This window comes from Chiloscyllium punctatum, chromosome 9 (assembly GCF_047496795.1).
Source record: "Chiloscyllium punctatum isolate Juve2018m chromosome 9, sChiPun1.3, whole genome shotgun sequence".
In the NCBI taxonomy this organism is placed as follows: Eukaryota; Metazoa; Chordata; class Chondrichthyes; order Orectolobiformes; family Hemiscylliidae; genus Chiloscyllium; species Chiloscyllium punctatum.
Genome location: NC_092747.1, coordinates 22,322,505 through 22,344,886, shown reverse-complemented (window position 1 = coordinate 22,344,886; position 22,382 = coordinate 22,322,505). Strand labels below are relative to the sequence as shown.

General features: G+C 41.9%; 1 protein-coding gene across 2 annotated transcripts in view; it reads right to left on the bottom strand.

The window, feature by feature from the left end:
• Positions 1-22,382, bottom strand: part of atp10a (ATPase phospholipid transporting 10A) — a 348,664-nt gene that overhangs the window by 83,308 nt on the left and 242,974 nt on the right. For both annotated transcript variants that reach the window (XM_072577000.1, XM_072577001.1), the window contains one exon: positions 17,947-18,032. In XM_072577000.1, the coding sequence (XP_072433101.1) occupies positions 17,947-18,032 (86 nt within the window). The remainder of the gene's footprint in view (positions 1-17,946; positions 18,033-22,382) is intronic.

Genomic DNA, 22,382 nt, shown 5'->3' with positions numbered 1-22,382 from the left:
TCTCAACCCTGTCCTCCCGCTTCCTCCCCATAACCTTTGATCCCTTTGATCCTCTATCCCGGTTTTAAATACACTCAATAACCTGGCCTCTAGAGCCTTCTGTGGCAAGGAATTCCATGGATTCACTTCTCTGGCTGAAGACGTTTCCTCTTATCTCCATTCTAAAAGGTCTTTCCTTTACTCTAAGGCTATGTCCTCGGGTCCTGGTCTCTCCTACCAATGGAAACACCTTCTCAACATCTGCTCTGTCCAGGCCATTCAATATCCTCGATGTTTCAATTCGATCACCCTTCATCCTTCTAAACTCCATTGAGTATAAACCCAGAGTCTTCAAATGTTCCTCATATGTTAAGCTTTTCCTTCCTGGGATCATTCTCGTGAACTTCCTCGGAACACAGTCCAGGCCCAGTACATTGCTCCTGAGATATGGGGTCCAAAACTGTGCACAATACTCCAAATGTGGACTGATCAGAGCCTTACTGAGCCTCAGAAGTACATCATACCTTTTATATTCAAGTTCCCTCAAAACAAATGCGATTGTTACATTTGCCTTCCTCATTACTGACTCAACCTGCATGGATTAATAGTCAATACGCCATCGCTTTGCTGACTTTAAGTCACTTTAAGTTATCCGTAACACTTATCGGCTGCTGCTATGTTGCGTCCTTGTTAAGTCAACCACCTTCATTCCAGGAATCTGTCTAGTGAATGTCTTTTGAACTACCTCCAATGTCGGTATACCCTTTCTTAAAAAAAGGGACCCACAACTGCATATGGTATTCCAGGTGTGGCCTCATCAATACCAATACTAACACCAAGTTGTAACCTAGATAGTGTCATTCAAACCCACTACCACTACCATCCAGAAGGACAAGGCTAACAGGTGTATAGGAATATTGCCACCTGAAAGTTCCCCTCCAAGCCAATCATCATCCTGACTTGGGATTATATCACTACTCCTGGAAAGTCTCCCTACTGGCATTGAGGGCCTACTTAAACCAAGTGGACGGTAGCAGTTTAAGAAGGAGGATCCCCACCAATTTCTAAAGGGTAATAAATGCTGGCTGCCAGCAATGCTCACATCCCATATATAAACAATAAAAAGTAAAACACCTTCCTTCGCTTGGGAAAGTTCTTCTGAGTGTTACACGCAATCAAATTGTCAAAAGATATTGCTACATTTTCTCCACAAAGGAAGTGCTCACTTCACCCATCTAAGTTAGATTGTAACCATTACATATAAACAGTGGAGGGAGGTTTGCCAGTTACAAATCAATCTGAAGTTGTGTAAATAATATCCTTTGTCTAGAGTTGCACGCACACATACAGTCGCTCACAACCTCTGCTTGGTCAACCTCTGTTGAGGCTAAAATATTTTTGCAAATTCATGGCCAACCCATACTCAGAATTAATGTTAGAAAAAAACTAAAAGAGAATTGTTATAAAAATCAACTTATCTATCTATGCAAAAACTATTGACCCTAATTATTCTGGGAAGGCAGCTGCAATGTTCCCGCATTTATATGGCCAATTATGCTATAAACCAGGTTACATTCTACTATAAAATTTGGCAACAATTTGCTCTTATATTTTGTTGAGGGGTATAACTGAATGCAAATACAATTGCTACTATTACAAAATATTTGCATAGTAAAATATTTCCTGTTCAGGAAATCATTATACTTATCAATTGTGTATATTATCTGATGGCCAAACTTGACACTAGTTTTCATATTGTCTGAACACAGAGTTCAAATAGCTGACAGGCTTCCAATAGAAAAGGGATTCAGCTTTGTTACAATGGTTTCAGCTGAAATCTCATCATACTTAGCATACATTGCAATAGGCAATTAATTGCAACCAGAAAAGTCATAGAATTAAAAGACTCTTCAGTCCAACCAGTCCACATCAACCATGTTCTCAAACTAAACTAGTCCCACCTGCCTGCACTTGGCCCATATCTCTTCAAACCTTTCCTATTCGTAAACTTATCCAAATGTCTTTTAAATGTTGTGAATGTACTTGCATTCACCACATCCTCTGGCAGTTCATTCCACACATGAACCACTGTGTAAAAATGTTGCCCCTCATGTCCTTTTTAAATCTTTTTCCTCTTACCTTTAGTGCCCCCTAGTTTTGAACTCCTCCACCATAGGAAAAAAACCCTTGTCATTCACCTTATATATGCCCCTCATGATTTTATAAACCTCTATAAGGTCACCCCTCAACCTCTAAACTACAGTGAAAAAAGTCCCAATCTTTTCCAGTTTATTTTTATATCTCAAACCCTCCATTTTTGGTAACATCCTGGTAAATCTTTTTCTGAATCCTCTCCAGTTTAATAGTATCTAGAGCCACGAAACCCACAATTGGACAGATTTGTGTATTTAAATATTTGATGGTTTGCATGTTTCTTTTGGTTTGTGGGATATGGGGGTTTATAAAGTATATATTTGTTGCCATCCCTATTCACATCTGAGAACGGTATGAGGAATAGTCTTACTGAGGTCCGCCTGATGTTGGGATACTGTCAGTGCCTTGAGGGGACACAGTATATTTTATTCACCCATGATATGTGAATATCACTGGTTAGGCCAGCATTTACTGCCTATCCCTTATTGCCCAGAAGGCAGTTTAGAATCATTGCTGTGGCCTGGAGTCACTGGTAGGCCAGACCAGTAAAGATTTCCTTTCCAAAAGCATAGTAATGAATCAGATCTGTTTTTACCATAATCGACAGTGTATATATATGGTGTCAGTTAGGTCAGCTCTTTATTGCAATTTTCTTTAAACTGAATTTAAGCTAGCAAGTTTTGAGAAGATTTGTAGCTCAGGTTGAGATTCTGGATGTAGGTTTACTCGCTGAGCGAGAAGGTTCGTTTTCAGACGTTTCATCACCATACTAGGTAACATCTTCAGGGAGCTTCCAAATGAAGCCTTTGAAGGTGCTACCTAGTATGGTGACGAAACATCTGAAAACAAACCTTCCAGCTCAGCGAGCAAACCTCCATCCTGAATTTAAGTTTTACCATGAGCCATGGTGAGATTTGAAGTCATGTGTCTGGAAAATTGGCCTGGAGACATTGGATTGCTAGTCTCCTGACATGACCAACGTGCCACAGACTGAACGGCTCCAGCATTTTCATCCAGTGACAGTGAAGGAAGAACGACAGACAGCAAACTTTGTTTAATCTGGCACCTCCCTCGATAGACAGCAAAAAATAAAAATCTCAAATATTAGTTTACTGCATTATTGCAATTTCCGCAATGTCTGAGTAATTGGTTGAGGGTGTAACTGAGAAGCTGCATTAATGCTAAGTTTTATTTAAGGCAAAGTTCCATGATTATTTAAATGATTTAACGCTGTAAATAAAGTTTAACAGTGATGTGTATACCTCCGTATTACATTTCTATTACTTACTGTGTGTTTTTGCACTGAATTTTACAACTGCAATTTTGATCAACCAGTACACTCCTGGGTCCCATAGGTACTGGTTAATAAAAAAAAAATTGCTGTAGTTCCAAGTCAGGATGGTGAACAACCCAGAGGGCAACTTGTTGGTTGGTGTCGCCGTGTACCTGCTAATCTTGTTTCCACAGATGGTAGAGGTTGTGGATTTGGAAGGTGCTGAAGAAGACTTGGTAGGTTGCTGCAGTGCAGCATATAGACGGTGCACACTGCTGCAACTGTGCTTTGGCCATGGAGGAGGTGATTGTTCAAACTGGTCCACGGGATACGAATCAATAGCTGCTTTGCCACAGATGGTGTCTTACAGATTATCCACTTGCTTTTATTCTTATGTGACTTTTCCCTACCAGTTTCTAGATAACTGAATGATCATGAGGCCACCTCAGAGGGTGGTCAAGAACCAAGCACATCTCAGATGGATTGCAATCACACTAGGCAAGGACAGCAAATTTGCTTCTTTCTGACAATCTGATATCTCTCCTGGTCATAACAATTAACACAAGCTTTATAATTTTGTCCTGATTTATGTAACAATTTGAAACTGCCCCCAACAGCCACGGTATAATTTAATTCAAGTCTCTGGAACATTAGTTCAAGCCTCTGGATTAGTATTCCAGTAACATTATCTTTATATTACTGTGCCCATGCATTTTATATCATTTTTGCAATGAGGAAGCAGATGTGAAACCCACATGAATGAAGTGCACATTAAAGTGTCTCATTTTGCAAAGTGCAACGATAACGGGTACCCTCAGTGTGAGTGTCATCACATTGTGGGCACGTGGAGCAACATCCCCCACATAGGGGTAAAAAAAAAGAACAATATTTCTAAAGGACAGCTTTTGCATTTTAAAGTCTCGTGAGTACATTAAAAGGCCCTTTGTGGTTAAGAGAAGCTTTATGATTGCGCAGTTCATGACATCATCTAAATTTAAAAGACAGATATAATCTTTTTTGACGAAACCATAAGTAGATTCAGAAGCATTCTTCTGATTTGTAGCAATATCATAACACGATGTTTACAATTGATACAAAGGAATGGAAGACTCCACTGTTTTTTTGTGCAGATAGTAATGTTCACATTCATTATAAATTTCATGAACTGAACCCACAGCATCAAAAAATATGGTGCTTAAATATCCCCTTATTCTACTCAGGTGATAATGTCACTGGACTAAAATAATTGAAAATCCCTGCTTCATGATCCGGGGCATGAGTTCAAATCCCGCAACAGTAGATAGTGAAATTTTATTTCAATTAAATGTGGAATTAAAAGAATTAATGGCAACAGTGTAACCACTGTCAAATATTTCAGAACTCATCTGATTCACTGATTGCCTTCATTGGTTAGTGCACTGAGTACAGGAGTTGGGAGGTCATGATGCTGTGCAGGACATTGGTTAGACCACCTTTCGAATATTGCGTTCAATTTCTGCTGTAGGAAAGATGTTGTGAAACTTGAAAGGGTTCAGAAAAGATTTACAAGGATGTTGCCAGGGTTGGGGGGCTTGAGTTTAAAGGAGAGGCTGAACAGGCTGGGGCTGTTTTGAGGGGAGCATCGGATTCTGAGAGGTGACTTTGTAGAAGTTTATAAAATCATGAGGGGCATGGATAGGATGAATAGCCAAGGTCCCTTCCCCCAGGGTAGGACAGTCCAAAACCAGAGGGCATAGATTTAAGCTGCAAGGGGAAAGACTTAAAAGGGACCTAAGGGGCAACATTTTCACATAGAAGGTGGTGCATTTATGGAATGAGCTGCCAGAGGAAGTGGTGGAAGCTGGTACAAATGCAACATTTAAAAGGTATCTGGATGGGTACATGAATAGGAAAGGGCCAAATGCTGGTAAATGGAACTGGATTAATTTAGGATATTTGTCCGGTATGGATGAGTTAGGCCAAAGGGTCTGTTTCTGTGCTGAACATCTCTATGACTCTGTGTCTATTAGGAGGGACAATCAGCCATTCTTACCTGGTCAAGCCTACATGTGACTCCAGAACCACAGTAACATGCTCGATTCTTAACTGCCCTCTGAAATGGCCTTGCAAGCAACTCAGTTCAAGTGATGCAATTGGACATGGGTAACAATTACTGGTTTTGCCTTAAAGCCCACATCCTATGAAAGAATAGAGTCAAACAGTACAAGGGCACTAGGGATTGCCAATAATTGACAGCATTGCAGCAACACCTACATCCCATACAAGAACAAAGAAACAAAACGGGAGTCACCTGAGAAAAGAAATCGAGCTACTGGGCCGCATTAACCTATAGTCGAAAAGCTCAAGCTTTTGCCTCAACACTTTTACTGTTCTAATGAAGACGGAAACTTTCCTTTTTGAACTCTCATCAGAATATACACAAGGCAGTGGCACAACTCAATCAACAACTCACAAGAGACACCTTAACAGTCAAATCGCCACCATCACAATTATTTCACACTACAGTTTACACTTGACAAGCAATAACAAAAGATAATTAAGGAAATCCATGGATAAGCTAAACTAAGTTCAAGAAAGTGCAGTCCAAGTACATGCTTTAATACGGTCAGCAGACTTTCCTCTTGTTTTGTACTACCTGCATGACTGATCTGTAGATGACGCATGCAAGAAGGGAGGCTGCCTGAAAATAACACCCAAAGAGTTGAAGTTAATTTCAGGGATCAGGAGACACTCACACACTTATCCAAACTTTCCTTCTGTCATCCAGAGATGATCTGAATCCTTCCAATTCATTAACTCATCCAACATGAAAATTTCATGTTCGTAAATGAATATAATTTAAAAAGTGTTTTATTCCTAAAGCAAAAAAAGCCAGTCTCATCCATGAAGGGTACCACAACTTGTACATGTGGCTGAGGGAAGGTTAAGAGAGATAAGCCCAAGCCTCCATGTCTGATCACTGGAAAGTGGAACATGTGCAGGTGCCATTTGAGGTGTCTGTGATGCCCAGCCCTGGAAAATGTCCTATCCATGCATGAAGGACATACATGAAGCATGAATGTACTGTAACAGGATACCAGGGAACTGTCGAAGCATAAAGGAAGAGAACAATCAATGGGAAACTCAATGTGAATGCAATTATTCCTAGCGAAACCACAAAAGTGCGAAACCAAAACGCTTCTGATTTCTTTCTGATGAAGCAGGTGGTGATGGTGTCAAAGTCTCTCGCATCATGGTTTACCCTATATCTGCAAAAGTGCAGCTTGTCACAACTTCAACAGTCAATAAATAATGTAGCAAATCAGACCAATATCTGATTCTACACATTAGAAAAAAAAGACGAGATGAAGCCAGTCATATACTTACAGTAAATTGGCTCAGCCAAAGTAATTTACTTACTGTGGTGAATTACAGAAATATTTTCATGCTTTAAAGATAACACCACGCCCAAAGTCCCTAAATATCAGCGTGCAATATTTCTTGGTCTCATTTAGAACACTGACCAACAGGAAAATGAAACACCTTTGCAGAGAAATATATCAATCATTTCCCATTTAATACAACTTTTCATTATTTGTTTGACGGCAAGATGTAGCAATATTGCATCTCCCAATATTTTAATGGATTGAAGTCATTTGGCAGGAGGTATAGCCAGATTTTCAAATACATAATGACTGAACTAAAATCAGAATGACAGGAAGGAAAAATGGGTTAAAGTCCAAAATCAGAATTAATATTATGCAATCTCGGAATTTATTTCAGGTTGTGCTTGTTGAAATATAATCATGGATTAGTTCTCTGAAGTAGAAAAGTTAACCATTTTTCTGTTACGTTTTTGTTTTACAGCTGTGGTTTTCCAATTGGCATGCAGCAAATGTTGACACATTTCCTTGGGCCTCTGCAAACAATGACATACTTTCAGGGGGCCCCCTCTCCTAACTCTTAACAGTTCACTCTCGATTTCACTGGCAAAATTCAACAGATAGTTAAAATCTGCCGTACTGTTGCCTTCCTGCATGTTGAAATCTTAACCTGTTCTTTTGCAGGCAATCAGGGAAGCTGGCAGGTTAACAATCAGCTTTTTGTGAATATATTGCGGTCCTCAAGAGTCTATTAAGCTTCGTTGTGTTTTACCTAAATATTATTCACCATATCATTTTGGTGATGGGATGCTGTGGCTCTACTTTGTAGTTTTGGGATTCAGTCATCTCAATCGCTATCAGATAACACCAGGTTATAGTCGAAAAGTGTGGCGCTGGAAAAGCACAGCAGGTTAGGCAGCATCTGAGAAGCAGGAGAATCGTCGATTCAGGCATAAGCCCTTCATCAGGAGTGATGCTTGTGCTAGAAACATTGATTCTCCTGCTCCTTGGATTAATGCACAATGCAGAATGAGGCCATTAGAATTTGACAATTTATCAGGCTCTATTATCTAGTCCCAATAACCAGCCTATTCCCCATTTCCTGCATACCTGACTACTGAGGAAATCATCCAATGCCTTCGTGAATACCTCAAAAATGAATTTATCATGACAGATGGAATTTAATCCTGAAAAGTGTGAAGTGATGCATTTTAAGAGGTCTAAAATGGCAAGGGAGCACACACTGAATGGTGGGAATGCAGAGGATCAGCAGGACAGGTTAATTAGGTGGTTAAGAAGGCATATGGGATACTTGTGTTTATTAGTCAAGGCTTGGATACAAGAGCAAGGAGGTTAGGATGGGGTTATTAGATAGGCTACAGCTGGAATGCGGTGTGCAGCTCTGGTCCCCACACGATAGGAAGGATGTGATTGCACCAGAGGGGGTTCAGAAGAGATTCAACAGGATGTTGCTTGGGCTGGCACGATTCAGCGATGAAGGCAGACGCAATAGACTTTCTTATAGCAGTGAAGGCTGGGGGGAGGGAGGCATCTGACGGAGGTGTACAAGTTATGAGGGTGGACATGAAGAACTGTATTCCCTTAGAGGAGTCAATAACAAGGTGGAGCTGTTTTCGAGAGGACTGAAGGAAAAAAAAATCACCTGGAGGGTGGGGGTTATCTGGAACTCACTGCTTGAAAGAGGGTAGAGGCTGGAATTCTCAAAGTCATTTAAGAGCTATTTAGAAGAATACTTGAAATGTCATAGGCACAAGGGTCAGGGTCAAGTGCTGGAAAGCAGGATTACGATAGATAGATGTTTGATGAGTATCAGAAACATAATAGGCTCAGGGCCACATTCCATGCTATGCAACCCGAAGACTCTCTGAGATCAGCACTGATGTATTACTAACTATATTGTGTTAGGATCATTTACTGAGAGTGCATTTGCATATATTAGTTGTCTCACCTCTAATTCATCTGAGTTTTGGTAGTGATACACTCATTAGGCAATGGATTTTTAAACCTAGGTCTTTTATCACGTGTTTCTCTATTGGAAACATTGACTCACAGTTCTCATTCTGGCTTGTATTTTAGAATGAATCATAATTCCAAAGCCTCAAGAGTAATCTCACAGGTCTTGCTGAAGATCTACACAGATTCTTCTTGTAGATCCACTCCAGTGGATGATGATCACTCTGAACTTTCTGTCATAAATTTCTGTCAATACAATTTCGATGAACAACTCTTTCAATGTTGGCATATCTAGTCTCAGTTTTATATGTAAATGGTATTGGCTTTCCCTCTTGTACCAGGGATAGAACAAAGAACAATACAGCTCAGGGACAGGCTCGTCTGTCCTCAAAGCCTGTGTCCAACATTTTGCCCTTCCAGGCTAAAATTGTCTTCACTTACAGGATCCGTATCCCTCTATTCCCTTCCTATTCATGTATTCATCTGGGTGTTTCTTGAATGCTGCTATTGTATCTGCTTTCACCACCTCCTCTAGCAGTGCATTCCAGGCATTCACCACCCTTTGACTTTCCAATCCTTTTGTTGAATCGTCTACTTACAGAATGACAGTTTTTTCTCTGCTGTAGACATGTCTCCTTGCAAGCTGCTTCTTTGAGTTTCACGAAACTTCTCTCATGTGACTCTTGATCACTAGTTACTCAAAATCTTTTATCTCCTCATGTAGGTTTGCCTGTGTGTTTTGACAGGCATCAAAGAACTCATATGGATCATACTGGTCACTGAATCAAAATCCTGGAATTCCCTCTCTAACAGCATTTTGAGTACCTACAGTACATGGGCTATAGTGTTTCAAGAATGCAACTCACTATCACCTTCTCAAGAACAACTGGGGTTGGGCAAAAAATGCCGACCCAGCCCACGTTCCATGAAGGAAACAGAAAAAGCTAAGGGATCTTTCCATTTTAGGGATACCTGCAATTTGTTTTGCTAGAATCACCTTGACTCCATCAACTGAAGAAGCAGCATTGTGTCACCATCACTGTACACCTGTCTACGTTTAATGTGATCCCCACTTTCTTGATTCTCTTCATGGTCATGTTCTTATCCATCAACACCATATAGCTGGATTTTGTCAGCAATGCTGATTACTCCTTTACCTTCTGCACTTACTGCTGGAATGTATCTCAGCCCACGTTAATTAGACAAGGAAGTTATACCAGTTAATGGGCATCTTGAATGTTGTCAACACCAAAGATTTAGTGTCAAGTTTCACATGCCTATTATTATTTTTGGGATAAAAGTTGCCATAAACACCTGCCGTTGCTAGTGGGATCTCTTTCAGTGTTAGAATAGGGTATTCCTCCTCTTTGTTGCTTGACACACTGCATCAACAATGCTACCTTTGTTTTGAATCAACTGGAAGTTAGACACTTGTGTAGTCAACTTCTTTATCCGTCCAAACGTAGCTTCATTTGCTCTGACAGTGTCTACAACATGTGATATTGTGACTTTGCCCTTTGTATTTTAGGGTGTGCAGCACTCCAAATGGAGCTGATCCAGAAGCTTTTCGGCTAGGCCCTTAAATTTACATTTTCTGGCTTAATTTCTCTGATTGATGTTCCAATCTAATCCACACTAAGTTCTTTTCAAGTTTGGGTTTCTACTCATAGACAACAGCGCTACCACCATGTTCCTTATTATGGGTCCCGCAGTTGGAACTAAACACACTTTGAAATGGTGAAGCCTCTGTGTGTATTTCTTTCTTTGTTGCCAATAGACTGATGTCTTGCTACACAGCGTGTGACTGCAATGTGACAACGAATAAGGTAGCTTGGGATACATATTCATGTAACTGGTTTCTAGCTACTTCCAACTAATACACCAATCTGACAAGGAAGCCACCAGAAAATCTCAGCCAGGTCGACCTGATGACAAACAGAAATAGACAGAGAAGAGGAAAGCGAAGTTATTTTTATTTAAAATTTCCTCATGACTGGAAGAAGCTTCAGAGTTCCTTTGTGACCTGAGCTAAAGCTCTATATTGAGCATCACCACATCCGCACTGACGATAATGGTTTTCCATTCTCTTCTGAAACACTTCATTTTCTTCTGAGATCTGTTCCATTAATGTTCCCAATAATGATGCCCATTACAGCCAAAAATCTAACTGTGATTGCCGAACAACTCATGCCAGGTTTGAATGGGGCAGACACGAAGTTGGGCTATGCAAATGGTACCCAGGAGACCATGTGCTCCTTACCTGTAAACTAGTTCAATGACAGGCTTTGATTTTAGCTGTATAAAAGGAAATAGGTCAATTTTATAGATTTTAACAGCAAGACACAGCAAGAGAAATACAGGAAGTTTAACTCCTAAACAAAATCAGGTGGGATTAGCTTTGTTTGATGTTACAATGTTAGAGACCTGAAGTCTGACCTCAAGTTGGCAATTTTCAGATCAAACAGAGGGAAACAAGGGACTGCATTCCCTAAGGCAGTTTTCAATTTAAAATATTATATTCAGATTTTGTGCCCCCTATTTAACCACCATTTTAAAAGTAGTTTGAGACAGACGAGTATTCTGGGTTGCAGGAAACCTGTGCACAGCTTGGCTACTCGTAATAGCTAGTCAATCGTCTCAGTCTGCTGGGCTATAGTCAAGAGAATACACTAAAGGCCATGTATCCTGAACGTCAACAAGACCCGAACCTTTGTAGCCCTTAGATCTCCCAAAACCCTGAAATGGTCCCTTCTCATCCATCTGTTCCTTTGAATTAATATGGCCCTTCAAGCCTCCTCTGCCATTTAGTAAGATTACAGCTGATTTGATTTTAATTTCTATTCTACATTCCTGAACATCCCCAATAATCTTTCATCCCCTTAGTAATCAAGGATCTATCTAGCTTTGCCTTAAAAATATTTAAAGACGCTGCATCCACTGCTTTTTGAAGAACGGAATTACAAAGACTCTCATCCCTCAGGAAAAAAAACTGCTTCCTCATCTCTTTTTTAAATGGGTGGCCCATATTTTTAAACTATGACTTAACATCCATCACATTGTGAAAGCCAGTTGGACAAGTAATGGTAGATCTTCAAGCACCGAGATGTGTAGTTTGAGCTCTTAAACCTTTCAACTTTGAAGACCTTGCATGAGGCAGGCCTGTTCAATAATCAGACACAGTCACATTTCTGAAATAGCTTCACAGAGACCTGTATCCCGTGATCAAATCACCCTTTATTTACAGGTGGAGACTTGTTGACACTAATCCAACTCCCTCAGAACGAGCTCTCAGAGTGAACAGAACCTCTGACTCCTGTTTATATCTGTCAGCCAGGGCTCCCTGATTGGACCAGATTAACAGCCCCACTCGGGGAACTGGCTGACTCATTACAATCACTACAATTTACTTTTAGTGTTTACACGTGAAATTCCAGAGCTGCTATGAAACAATTAATCATAGGAAGACTAAAGCTGGAAAATGTAATTGGAAAAAAATCTAAATTATGCAACATGCTTGAGTCTGGACAGTTATTTCTCTTGCTGTAACTGATCTAATACTGAAATGTGCCAGCTATAGTTCCCAAGCATGGGGATTAGTGATGGTATACAGTGGAATCCTACCACATCAGAAATTAAGTTAGCTCATTTGCAAGAAATCACATTCCCCAAGTAACTTTCTGGATTGAATGCTTTTAGTCCATCTAAGATTGACAAATTCGCAACCCAAATCAACATTTGCCCTTGAGACATTCGGTTGACCTTTGAAACTAATCCCCGGATGTCCTTAGGATCTAGAAATCTACCATTTTCTCCCTTGAACTCACTTAACGACTGAGTTTCCACAGCCCTGTGGGATAGAATACAGGGATTTAGTCACCTCAGTGAAGAAATTCCTCCTCCTTTCAGTCCTAAATGGCTTGTCCTTTTTAACATTTCCGATGAAGGCTCTGGCCCGAAACATCGATTCCCCTGCTCCTCGGATGCTGCCTGACCTGCTGTGCTTTTCCAGCAACACACTCTCAACTCTGACCTCCAGCATCTGCAGACATCAATATCTCCCTGTCCTTTTTAACACCCTCACCCAGGGGAAACATACATTCTGCATCTAACCTACCTTGCCCATTCAAAAAAATGCAAGTTCCAGCAAGATCACCTTTCATTCTTCTAAACTCTTGAGAATACAGACCCAGTCTCCTCAATCTCTCACCATAAGACAAGCTCAACATTCCAGGAAGTCTGGCAAACCTCTGCTGTATGCCTTTCATTTTTCCTAACTCAGCCAAAGGTTGTGGACATCACTGGCCAGGCCAATATTTATTGCCCTCCCAAATTCCCTCTGAGGAGGTGGTGAGCTGCCTTCTATGTAAAGTATATCTTTCTTTAGACAAAGGGACTAATACTGCGCAACACTCCGAGTGTGGCCTCACAAAGGTCCTGTACCACTGAAGCAAGACAGCTGCTCTTGGACTTAAATCATCGTTTGCTAAAGGTCAAAATACATTTTTTATTTAATTCATTCACAGAATGTGGGTGTCACTGGCCAGACTCAGCATTTATTGCCCATTTTCAGTTGTCCAGAGGGCAGTTAAGAGTCAAACACATTACTATGGGTCTGGAGTCACATGTAGGCCAGACCAGGTAAGGGTGGCAGATTTCCTTCCTTGAAGGACATGAGTGAACCAGATGGGTTTTTCTGACAATTGACAACAGTCTCGTGGTCATATTAGACTCTCAAGTCCATAGTTCTTTTTAATTGAATTCAAGTTCCATTACCTGCCGTGACAGAATTTAAACACAGGTCCCTATAGCATTACCTGGGTCGCTGGTTTAATAGGAGAAAGCGAGGTCTGCAAATGCTGGAGATCAGAGTCAAGAGTGTAGTGCCCGAAAAGTGCAGCAGGTCAGGAGCATCTGAGGAGCAGGAGAATCGAGAGTGCCCGAAACGTGGTTTCTCCTGCTCCTCGGATGCTGCCTGACCTGCTGTGCTTTTCCAGTGTCACACTCTCAACTTGCTAGTTTAATGGCTATGATACCACTATTCCATCATCTCCACTTTGCCTTTCTAAATGTTTTTTGTACTTGCATGTTAGTTTGCTGTGCCATATATACAAGATTAGCCAGGCCTCACTTCCCAATTGCCCACCATTTAAGAAACATTATTCCAAGCGGTAGAGATTGCTGGTTTGGGAAGTCCTGTCAAAGGAGCATTTGGTGAGCTGCTGCAGTGCACCTTCTACACCTGTGTATGCTACACAGTGCTGCTGCCATTGTTCATTCTTCCTCTTACATTCTCCTGTTCTGTGGATGGGTATTTTGAATGTTTGTGATGCCAAGTCCGCATTTTAAGTTGTAAAAGTAATGGAAGGATGTGAAGTCTGCAAATTGGTCAGTAAACACGACTATTCCTACCCAAAATAAACAGTACTTTGTTTATGCAACAACCCAATATCTGGAATGAATGCAAATGGTGAATTGTTATTGCTTTCTGCTGAACATACTTTGACACTCCATTTTTAAAATGGCAATATAATGGTGTTGTAAAACCTTCTAAAAGAACTTTTCTGACTCCTCCCCACAATTACGATTTTGTCATTACTACTTTGAATAAATAGAACAACACTATAATTGCCTTTCCTCTATTTGCTTTACATGTTTGCTACAGGAAGGAGGAACAATTAAAGTTCATTTTCATTGGAGTTCGACAAAGGTCGACTGACACTCAAGTCCCTATTCAAATACTTGCTGCCTGGATTCACACTTCACTTTCTCCTTTAAATTTCTTGGAATTTCAGATTTCCTCCAACGTTATCATTTCATAACATATGACTAACAATTTACCTCGGCCGTCTGGTTCACTAAAGTCCTTGAGCGATGGAAATCTGCCACCTTTACCTGGTCTGGTTTACAGGTGATTCCAGACCCATAACAATATGGTTGACTCTTAACTTCCCTCCAGTGATGGACAATAAATTCTAGTCAGTGATGCCTATATCCCAGGAAAAAAATCAAAAAAGATGCTGTCAAGTTTGAAACAAAACAGGGCAATGTTATTAACTAATACATTGTCAATTCTATGCACGAACCATTTTATTTAAAGAAACCCAGATATATTTTGCCGCACCCTTTACTCTGAGTTAGTGCAACTTCAAATTAAAAAATGAAAGAAATGCATACGCTTTAATGTTGAGAAGCTAAGTCCAGAATCGTTTATGTAAGCAATTCTGCATGTACTCAGGCTACACTCGAAAGTAACCAGGCTCCAACAGACTAATAGAGTAAAGGAAGCATCTGTTCCTTCAGTAACATGAAACACATGTCAGATTAATTTGAGTTAAATCTACTGATATTGGCCTTTTCAGAGTCCAAGCTTGTCTGTCCTAATGATCCTTCTGACTAACTGATTACCTTTACATAACAGGCACACCACTGCTGTGCCCACATGCTAGAGATGAGCAGATGTGATTAAGGTTTGTGCAGCAGGTAGCTTCCAAAAATAGAAACTCAATTCTTTTTATTTTGTTGTTGGGGATAATCTGGCCTCTCGCTGTATGTGTGCATCTGTGCGTCTGCACCTTGGATCAGTGCATGACCATGCTATCTCATTTCTCATCCATCCAACAGATTAGCAGTTCATATCATTGGTTTGGCTTAACCAACTCACTGCAACTGGTGCCCCACTTGATATGGTGAAGCTGTTTATGATTCTGAGATAAGTGTGGGGTGAGGCTGGGAGTGGAGGATGCTGTACAGGCAGGGGTTCCCTAGTCCTGACCATCGTGTTCATCATGTTCAAGTAGTTGCACCAACTCACACTTGATCTCAAACAGAGTTTACCGAAATATTTCCTGGTGTCATCTCACGTTAATGGCTCATTTTAGTGACACATGTGTGAATACTTGGGAGTATGAGAAGGGTGCTTGCAGACTGGGGCAAATGAAAAGGGTGGGGACAGACTTCAGCTGCAAGTCTACAGTGGGAATTGTTGGATTTTTTTATATCTAAAAGCATACATATTTTGTCCAGCCAGGATCAACCCTCAAAAGGTCTGTCATCATAGAACCCCTACTGCATGGGAGCAGATCTTTCAGCCCATTGAGTCCACTCCAAAGCACCCACCGAAAGCTTTCCCTGTAACCCTGCATTTCTCATGGCTAACCCACACATCCCCAGACACTGTGAGTAATTTAGCATGGATAATCCACCTAATCTGCACATCTTTGGACTGTGGGAGGAAACCAGAGTATCTGGATGAAGTCCACGCAGGCACAGAGAGAACATGCAAACACCACCCAGAATGTCATCCAAAGCTGAATTTGAACCAGGATCCCTGGCACTGTGAGGCAGCAGTGCTACCCACTGAGCAACCATGCTGCCCCTGTCCTTGAGGCTACAGCCACCATAAAAGGGGAGTAAAAGATTAGTGAATATTTTGTGCTAATAATATTCAATTTAAACTTCAGGGCAGTTTCCACTGACTTGGAGCCTATGACCTCAAAATCCCGTCTACGTTTGAGAAGTCTTGCTCAAGATTTTTCCGAAACTTATTGCTTGGGGCCTACAGCCAGAGAGCAAAAGTACAAGGCAGCAGTTGGCACAGCTACCGACTGCAGGAGGAGGAGGAGAGAATGTTGGTGGAAGGGAAATACAAAATCCACAACAAAGTACAAGAGACAGAAGTTTAGAATAAAGTAGCAAATGGGTAAACCAAATTTATGTGAAGATTAAATGTAATTAAATTATTAACTGTTGTTCTACACATGACTGTGTTAGAATACAACACAGATTCAGTAAAGATTAACTGGAAAAATGTGACCTTTTCATTTCAGTCCTTAAGTGAAGTCAACCCATTGCGCTGGGAGAAAAATAGATAGTTTGTCAAAGCTTTTCATCTTACACCCATCAGGACATTTCACAAGAATACCAAGGGCCAACAAAAGTCAACATTTAAACCCCTCCCCCCCACCTCACTCTGCTCCACCATTCTATAGGATCAAGGCTGATCCGATATTCCTCTTTCACTTATGACATTCACTTTTCTGCCTGTTACCCTTGATCCCCAACTGATCCCTCCTCATCTCAGTCTTAAAGAGGCATCCCTTCACTCTGAGACAATGGCCCTCTGCTCTCAGACTCTCCTGTGAGGGGGAACATCTTCCCAGCACTTACTCTGTCAAAGCCCTTTAACAATTATAAATGTTTCAGTATGATCATCTCTCGTTTTTCTAGACACCAGTGGGTACAGTCTTAACCTGTTTAGCCTTTGCTCATAAGACAATCCCCACCATACTAGGGATCAGTAGAAAGTGAGGACTGCAGACACTGGAGATCAGAGTCAACACGTGTGGTGCTGGAAAAGCACAGGTCAGGCAGCACCCGAGGAGCAGAACAGACGACATTTTGGGCATAAGCCCTTCATCAGGAACACCAGGGGTCATCCTAGTGAGCCTCCTCAGATCTGCCTCCAATTAAAAAGGTGTCATTCCTCAGATAAAGGGACCAAAACTGTTCAAGCCAAAGAGACATTCTGTCTATCACACAAATTAATAATATGGTACATGAATTTCAGTGCTGTCAGATGGGTAGGCCCAGCTTCCCAAAAACTGGCAGATCCTATCAAACTATGTTTCCTTTTGGCATTAAAAGCAAGCTATTGACCATACCCAACCAACCTCCACTAGAAGAACTCATAATACAGTGTAGAACATTTGCCACAATTCTGCAATTGGACAACATTTACTGGGTAGTCTTAAGAGTGAAGATATACGTGCTATTCTTTCACAGGATGTGGGTGTCACTGACAAGGCCAACATCTATTGCCCGTCCTTAATTGCTCTTCAACAAATCTTGCTCAACAATTTACAAGATACCACGTTACTATGGGTGAGGAGTCACATGTCGACTAGTAAAGGTAAAGATGACCAATTTCAGTCTCAATAGGGCACCAGTGAATGCAGCTGTGATGACATTCGATTGTAATTTCATGGTCACCATTACTTGGACCAGTTCTGAATTCCAGATTTATGATGAACTGAATTTAAAATTAACCAGCTGCTTTGATGGAATTTGAGCCCATGACCCCAGGGAGTTAGCAATGGGCTTCGAGGTTACTATTCCAAGAACATAACCACAGCCTCCCCATGTTTGTAGCAAAAGCTGCAGTCTTCCCTACAGAGGCAAAGCAGCATGGAGCTGTGCAGTACTCACATATATCCTCGAAATCGGTTCAGATCATTGTGTGGCTTTTCACATTCTATCACACTGTTAAACTTCATGGGGTCAAATTCTGTTTCCTAAACACAAAAACAAAGGGAAAAAAACGAACTGTTATGAGATTAGATTACTTACAATGTGGAAACAGGCCCTTTGGCCCAACAAGTCCACACCGACTCTCTGAAGAGCAATCCACCCAGACCCATTCCCCTACATTTACCCCTTCACCTAACACTACGGGCAATTTAGCATGGCCAATTCACCTAACCTGCAGGCTTTTGGACAGTGGGAGAAAACCAGAGGAAACCCACGCAGACAAAGGGAGAAAGTACAAACTCCACACAGACAAAATTGCCTGAGGTGGGAACTGAACCAGGGTCTCTAGCACTGTGAGGCAGCAGTGCTAACCACTGTGCCACCATGCCACCCACTTATCTTACCTTCAATTTTAAACACTGAATCGAAAAAATAAACCAACGGAAAGATAAAGTAATATTCCAATCACCAGGTCTCACACCTTGGGCAGGAAATTAGGTTTCGGGTTACACCCTAATGTTGGATTCCCATCAGGTACAGGTAACCTGCTCCCATTTTCCCCAAATTGGCCAATCATCTCAGAGGCAGGTTCATTAGTCAATAGAAGAGAGTGGGTGGGTTCTCAAAGCCAGTTGGCCAGTAGGAGGCCCTTTCATACAGCTGGTCAGGTCGCTGCTTCAGGTGACAGGGGATAGAGAGGCAGACTGAGACAGAGAGAAACGGATTGTGAGAGACACAGCGAGAGAGACAGAAAGGGACGGAGGGTGACAGACAGACACATGAAGTAAGGCAGAGACATGAGGAGAAGAAAAGAGACAGAGAAAGGTGGAATGTATGAGATACAGAGAGACAGAGAAAGGGACACAGAGAGACTTACAGAGAGTCAGGGATGGATAGGGAGAGGGGTCAAGAGAAACAGAGAGAAATAGAACAGTAAGAGATGGCTACAGGTGTCAAAAAACTGAGAAGGTGGAGGGAGCCCTGAGATCACAATCTGCCTGGAAGGCTGTTCATGAGGTGGGGGTGAGGGGGGGGGGGGGGGGGGGGTGGGGGGTGGAGAGGATGTGTGTGGAGGAAATCAGGCTGACTGGAAATTTTGACTTGATCTCTGTCACTTGACCTTACTGACAATTAACTGAATCATGTACCAGCTGCTTGCGTCTCTAACCCTACCTTTGGCTCGGATGGTACTGACAGAAAGTGGGGAAGCCACAGGCCTAACATCATGGATTAACACAGGATTAACATCATGGCCTGGGAGGAGGGGTTTACAGATTTATAAACTCTCCTTGCAAATGGGATGATTTATGAACAGTGTCTGTCCATGTAATATGTTTTAACCTTTATTTCCTTCCCATCTCTGGCACACCTACTTCTTAGATGCCTGGCTTTCTTAATGCAGATTCTACTTTCAATGGACTCAACACCTGAAACCTTAGTGCTTTCATTTCTCTCTCTTTAGGAATGTTAGCAGATGTTCTGCAGTGGATTTATGGTCCAGCTCTCTTGGTATCTGCCAAAGTAATGTTGTTGGAATGCACAAAATTTTCAGCAAGCTCTCTTTGGTCACAGCTTGATCTATCCATCCATCAAGCCAAACTTTCCAATCGGAAGATAACTGTAGCAGCAGTGAAGAATGGAATTAAACGTCAGGGCCATATGGAATCTCAACACAGCTGATTCTGAGATCTCCAGCGTTTACCCTGCATTGTGATTTTGAAAACGTTCACTGCACTGACTTGAGACTTTGGAGGGTTCCAGCTGATTTAAGCTCAATAGTTACCCAGGTAGGATTAGAAGATTAAAACCTGCTCTAACTCCTAGTTATCTATTGAACTGAAGCTCACAATCGTCACTGACCTACATCTCTCCCGCCTCCCCAAAATACCAGCAACCTGTGATCCAACATCCTAACAACCCAATTCCTTCCTTCCAAATCTGACCGCTATCTCCCATTATCACCGTAGAGCCAGTATACTAACACTCAGCAACTTCCACCAACTCTTAGAACTGATGCCAACACCCAGACACTACATCCCCACTCCAGACCCTGCCAGATTCCACACCAACCCACCTCTGTGCTGATTTCCCATTACTATCCACCTTGGACCCCAGATCCATCTCTGCTGGAGACACCAACATTCCTCAGATCCTAACAGAAGGAGGGATGTTCCCCCTACTGACCCGACCTTATCTGACACTCCCACTACCCAAGCGGAACTGATCACACTCTTGGCCCAGCCTCCTGACTTACTTAAACAATCATCCATTTACCAGGCCCTATTGCCCAAACACCCACACCCACCTGGCCTCATGTCCCTCTCACCCACCTGGCATCCTGTCCCACTCACCCATCTGGCACCCTGTCCCTCTCACCAACCTGGCACCCTGTCCCACTCATCCACCTGGCACCCTGTCCCTCTCACCCACCTGACATCCTGTCCCACTCACCCACCTGGCACCCTGTCCCTCTCACCCACCTGGCATCATGTCCCTCTCACTCACTGTGGCCTCATGTCCCGCTCACCCACGGTGGCCTCATGTCCCTCTCACCACCTGGCCTCATGTCCCTCTCACTCACCTCACACCCTGTCCTCTCATTCACCTGGCACCCTGTCCCTCCCACCTACCTGGCGCCAAGTCCCTCTCATCCACCTGGCCTCACGTCCCCCCACCCACCTGGCCTCATGTCCCACTCACCCACCTGGCACCCTGTCCCGCTCACCCACCTGGCACCCTGTCCCGCTCACCCACCTCGCACCCTGTCCCGCTCACCCACCTCGCACCCTGTCCCGCTCACCCACCTGGCCTCATGTGCCACTCACCCACTTCACACCCGGTCTCTCCCATCTGTATGAGCATACAATGCAATCATTCAGTCCAATCCTTTAAGCAAGCTAATTTCCTCAACAAAGGTCACCATAGTCCCAATGGAGTGAAACTTTTAATTAGGAAATCAGCAAATGTCTAAAGAGGATCACTGTAGTTTTGTTGGGAAATACAATCCTGTCTCATTTCTGCTATCATATTTAGGTTGATGACAATGTTTCTATTTCAGTCAGTTCTGATATAATGCAATAGTTCTGTTTTTGTACACTCCCGCGTTATAGGAAAATTGCATCATAGTCATGCCATTTAAACTAATGGGGCTGGGATTGTGTTATAGCCAATACAGGTGAGGAGAGTTTGTGTTCTACAAACAACAGTCTAAACTCTTCCATCGTGTTATACTCAAGTTGCACTGAAGCAACACGTTATAGCAGAACTGACTGTTCATATCTAGACTGTTAGAAAGTCACGTCTCCTCATTCAAGACCACTGCTACGATTGGACTGACCATCTTGTCTTCTCGCAGTAAAGGGCTCTGCTTTAAAAACAAACTCCCACAACTCCACCATAACTTGCAATGATCGTAATGTACTTCATCTTGCTATAACATGAGGCTATTAGCTTAGCTCTTCAATTTGATGGTATTCATATGTCTCAAATTAGGAGAGGCTACAAAAGGTGCCACTTGTGCTGCTGACTAAAAGGGGAATTAGATTTCCTGTGGGTCCAGAAAATTAGCCAGTCAGCCTTTCTCAGGGATGATGTAATGATGTCTCAGTTAAAGCCATAAAACGGAGGGATGATGGTGGGAGACATTTTCACCATGATCAAAATCCACCAAAAATCTCATTGATTTAACTTATAGAATAAGCATCAAAATGATACAGTAGTTTGAGGCAAAATTGTTCTTGATACACCTTTCAATAATTAAACGCTAATGGGCTCAGAGGGTTTTAAAATTTCCTAAACTAGGAAAATTTTACAATTTCTTTTGCTATTTTTAGTGCAGAACTGAAAATTAACTTGCTTATTTAAAAGAAAAGCTTCCAAATGTTACCTCGTTCTTGTCTGCAGAAATCATTAGAATCATTCAGAAATAATTTAGGAAATGCAGCATTAAGCAATTATCTTACATGAAACAAAAACTGCAATATTCCCCAAAATTAAACCTGTGTAATTGATTCCAGGCACTACACACAGGGTAGATAAGTTGTTGATTATGACGAAGTGTTCGCACCCAAATCACGAAACTACCTTTTCTCTTAAGAGACGGCTGGGCTGACTAAATATTTCAGCATTTTCCAGATTTAGCACAGTTCCAAAAGAATAGCAATAATATATTCTTGTTTTTCTCATGTGGGAAGTAGTTCAAGGCATCAGGTAAAGCAGAGTGTTCACCACAAAGTTCTTGTGCACATGACGGAATTTGATTCCATAGAGTTCAAAATCTATATTTTCAGGCACATCAATGTGGGACATTTCCAAATGTAAAGCACAACAATGCCTCATTATGAAGTCACAAGGCTCAGAAGCATTTTATTCTGGGTTGATTTTAAAATGAGCAT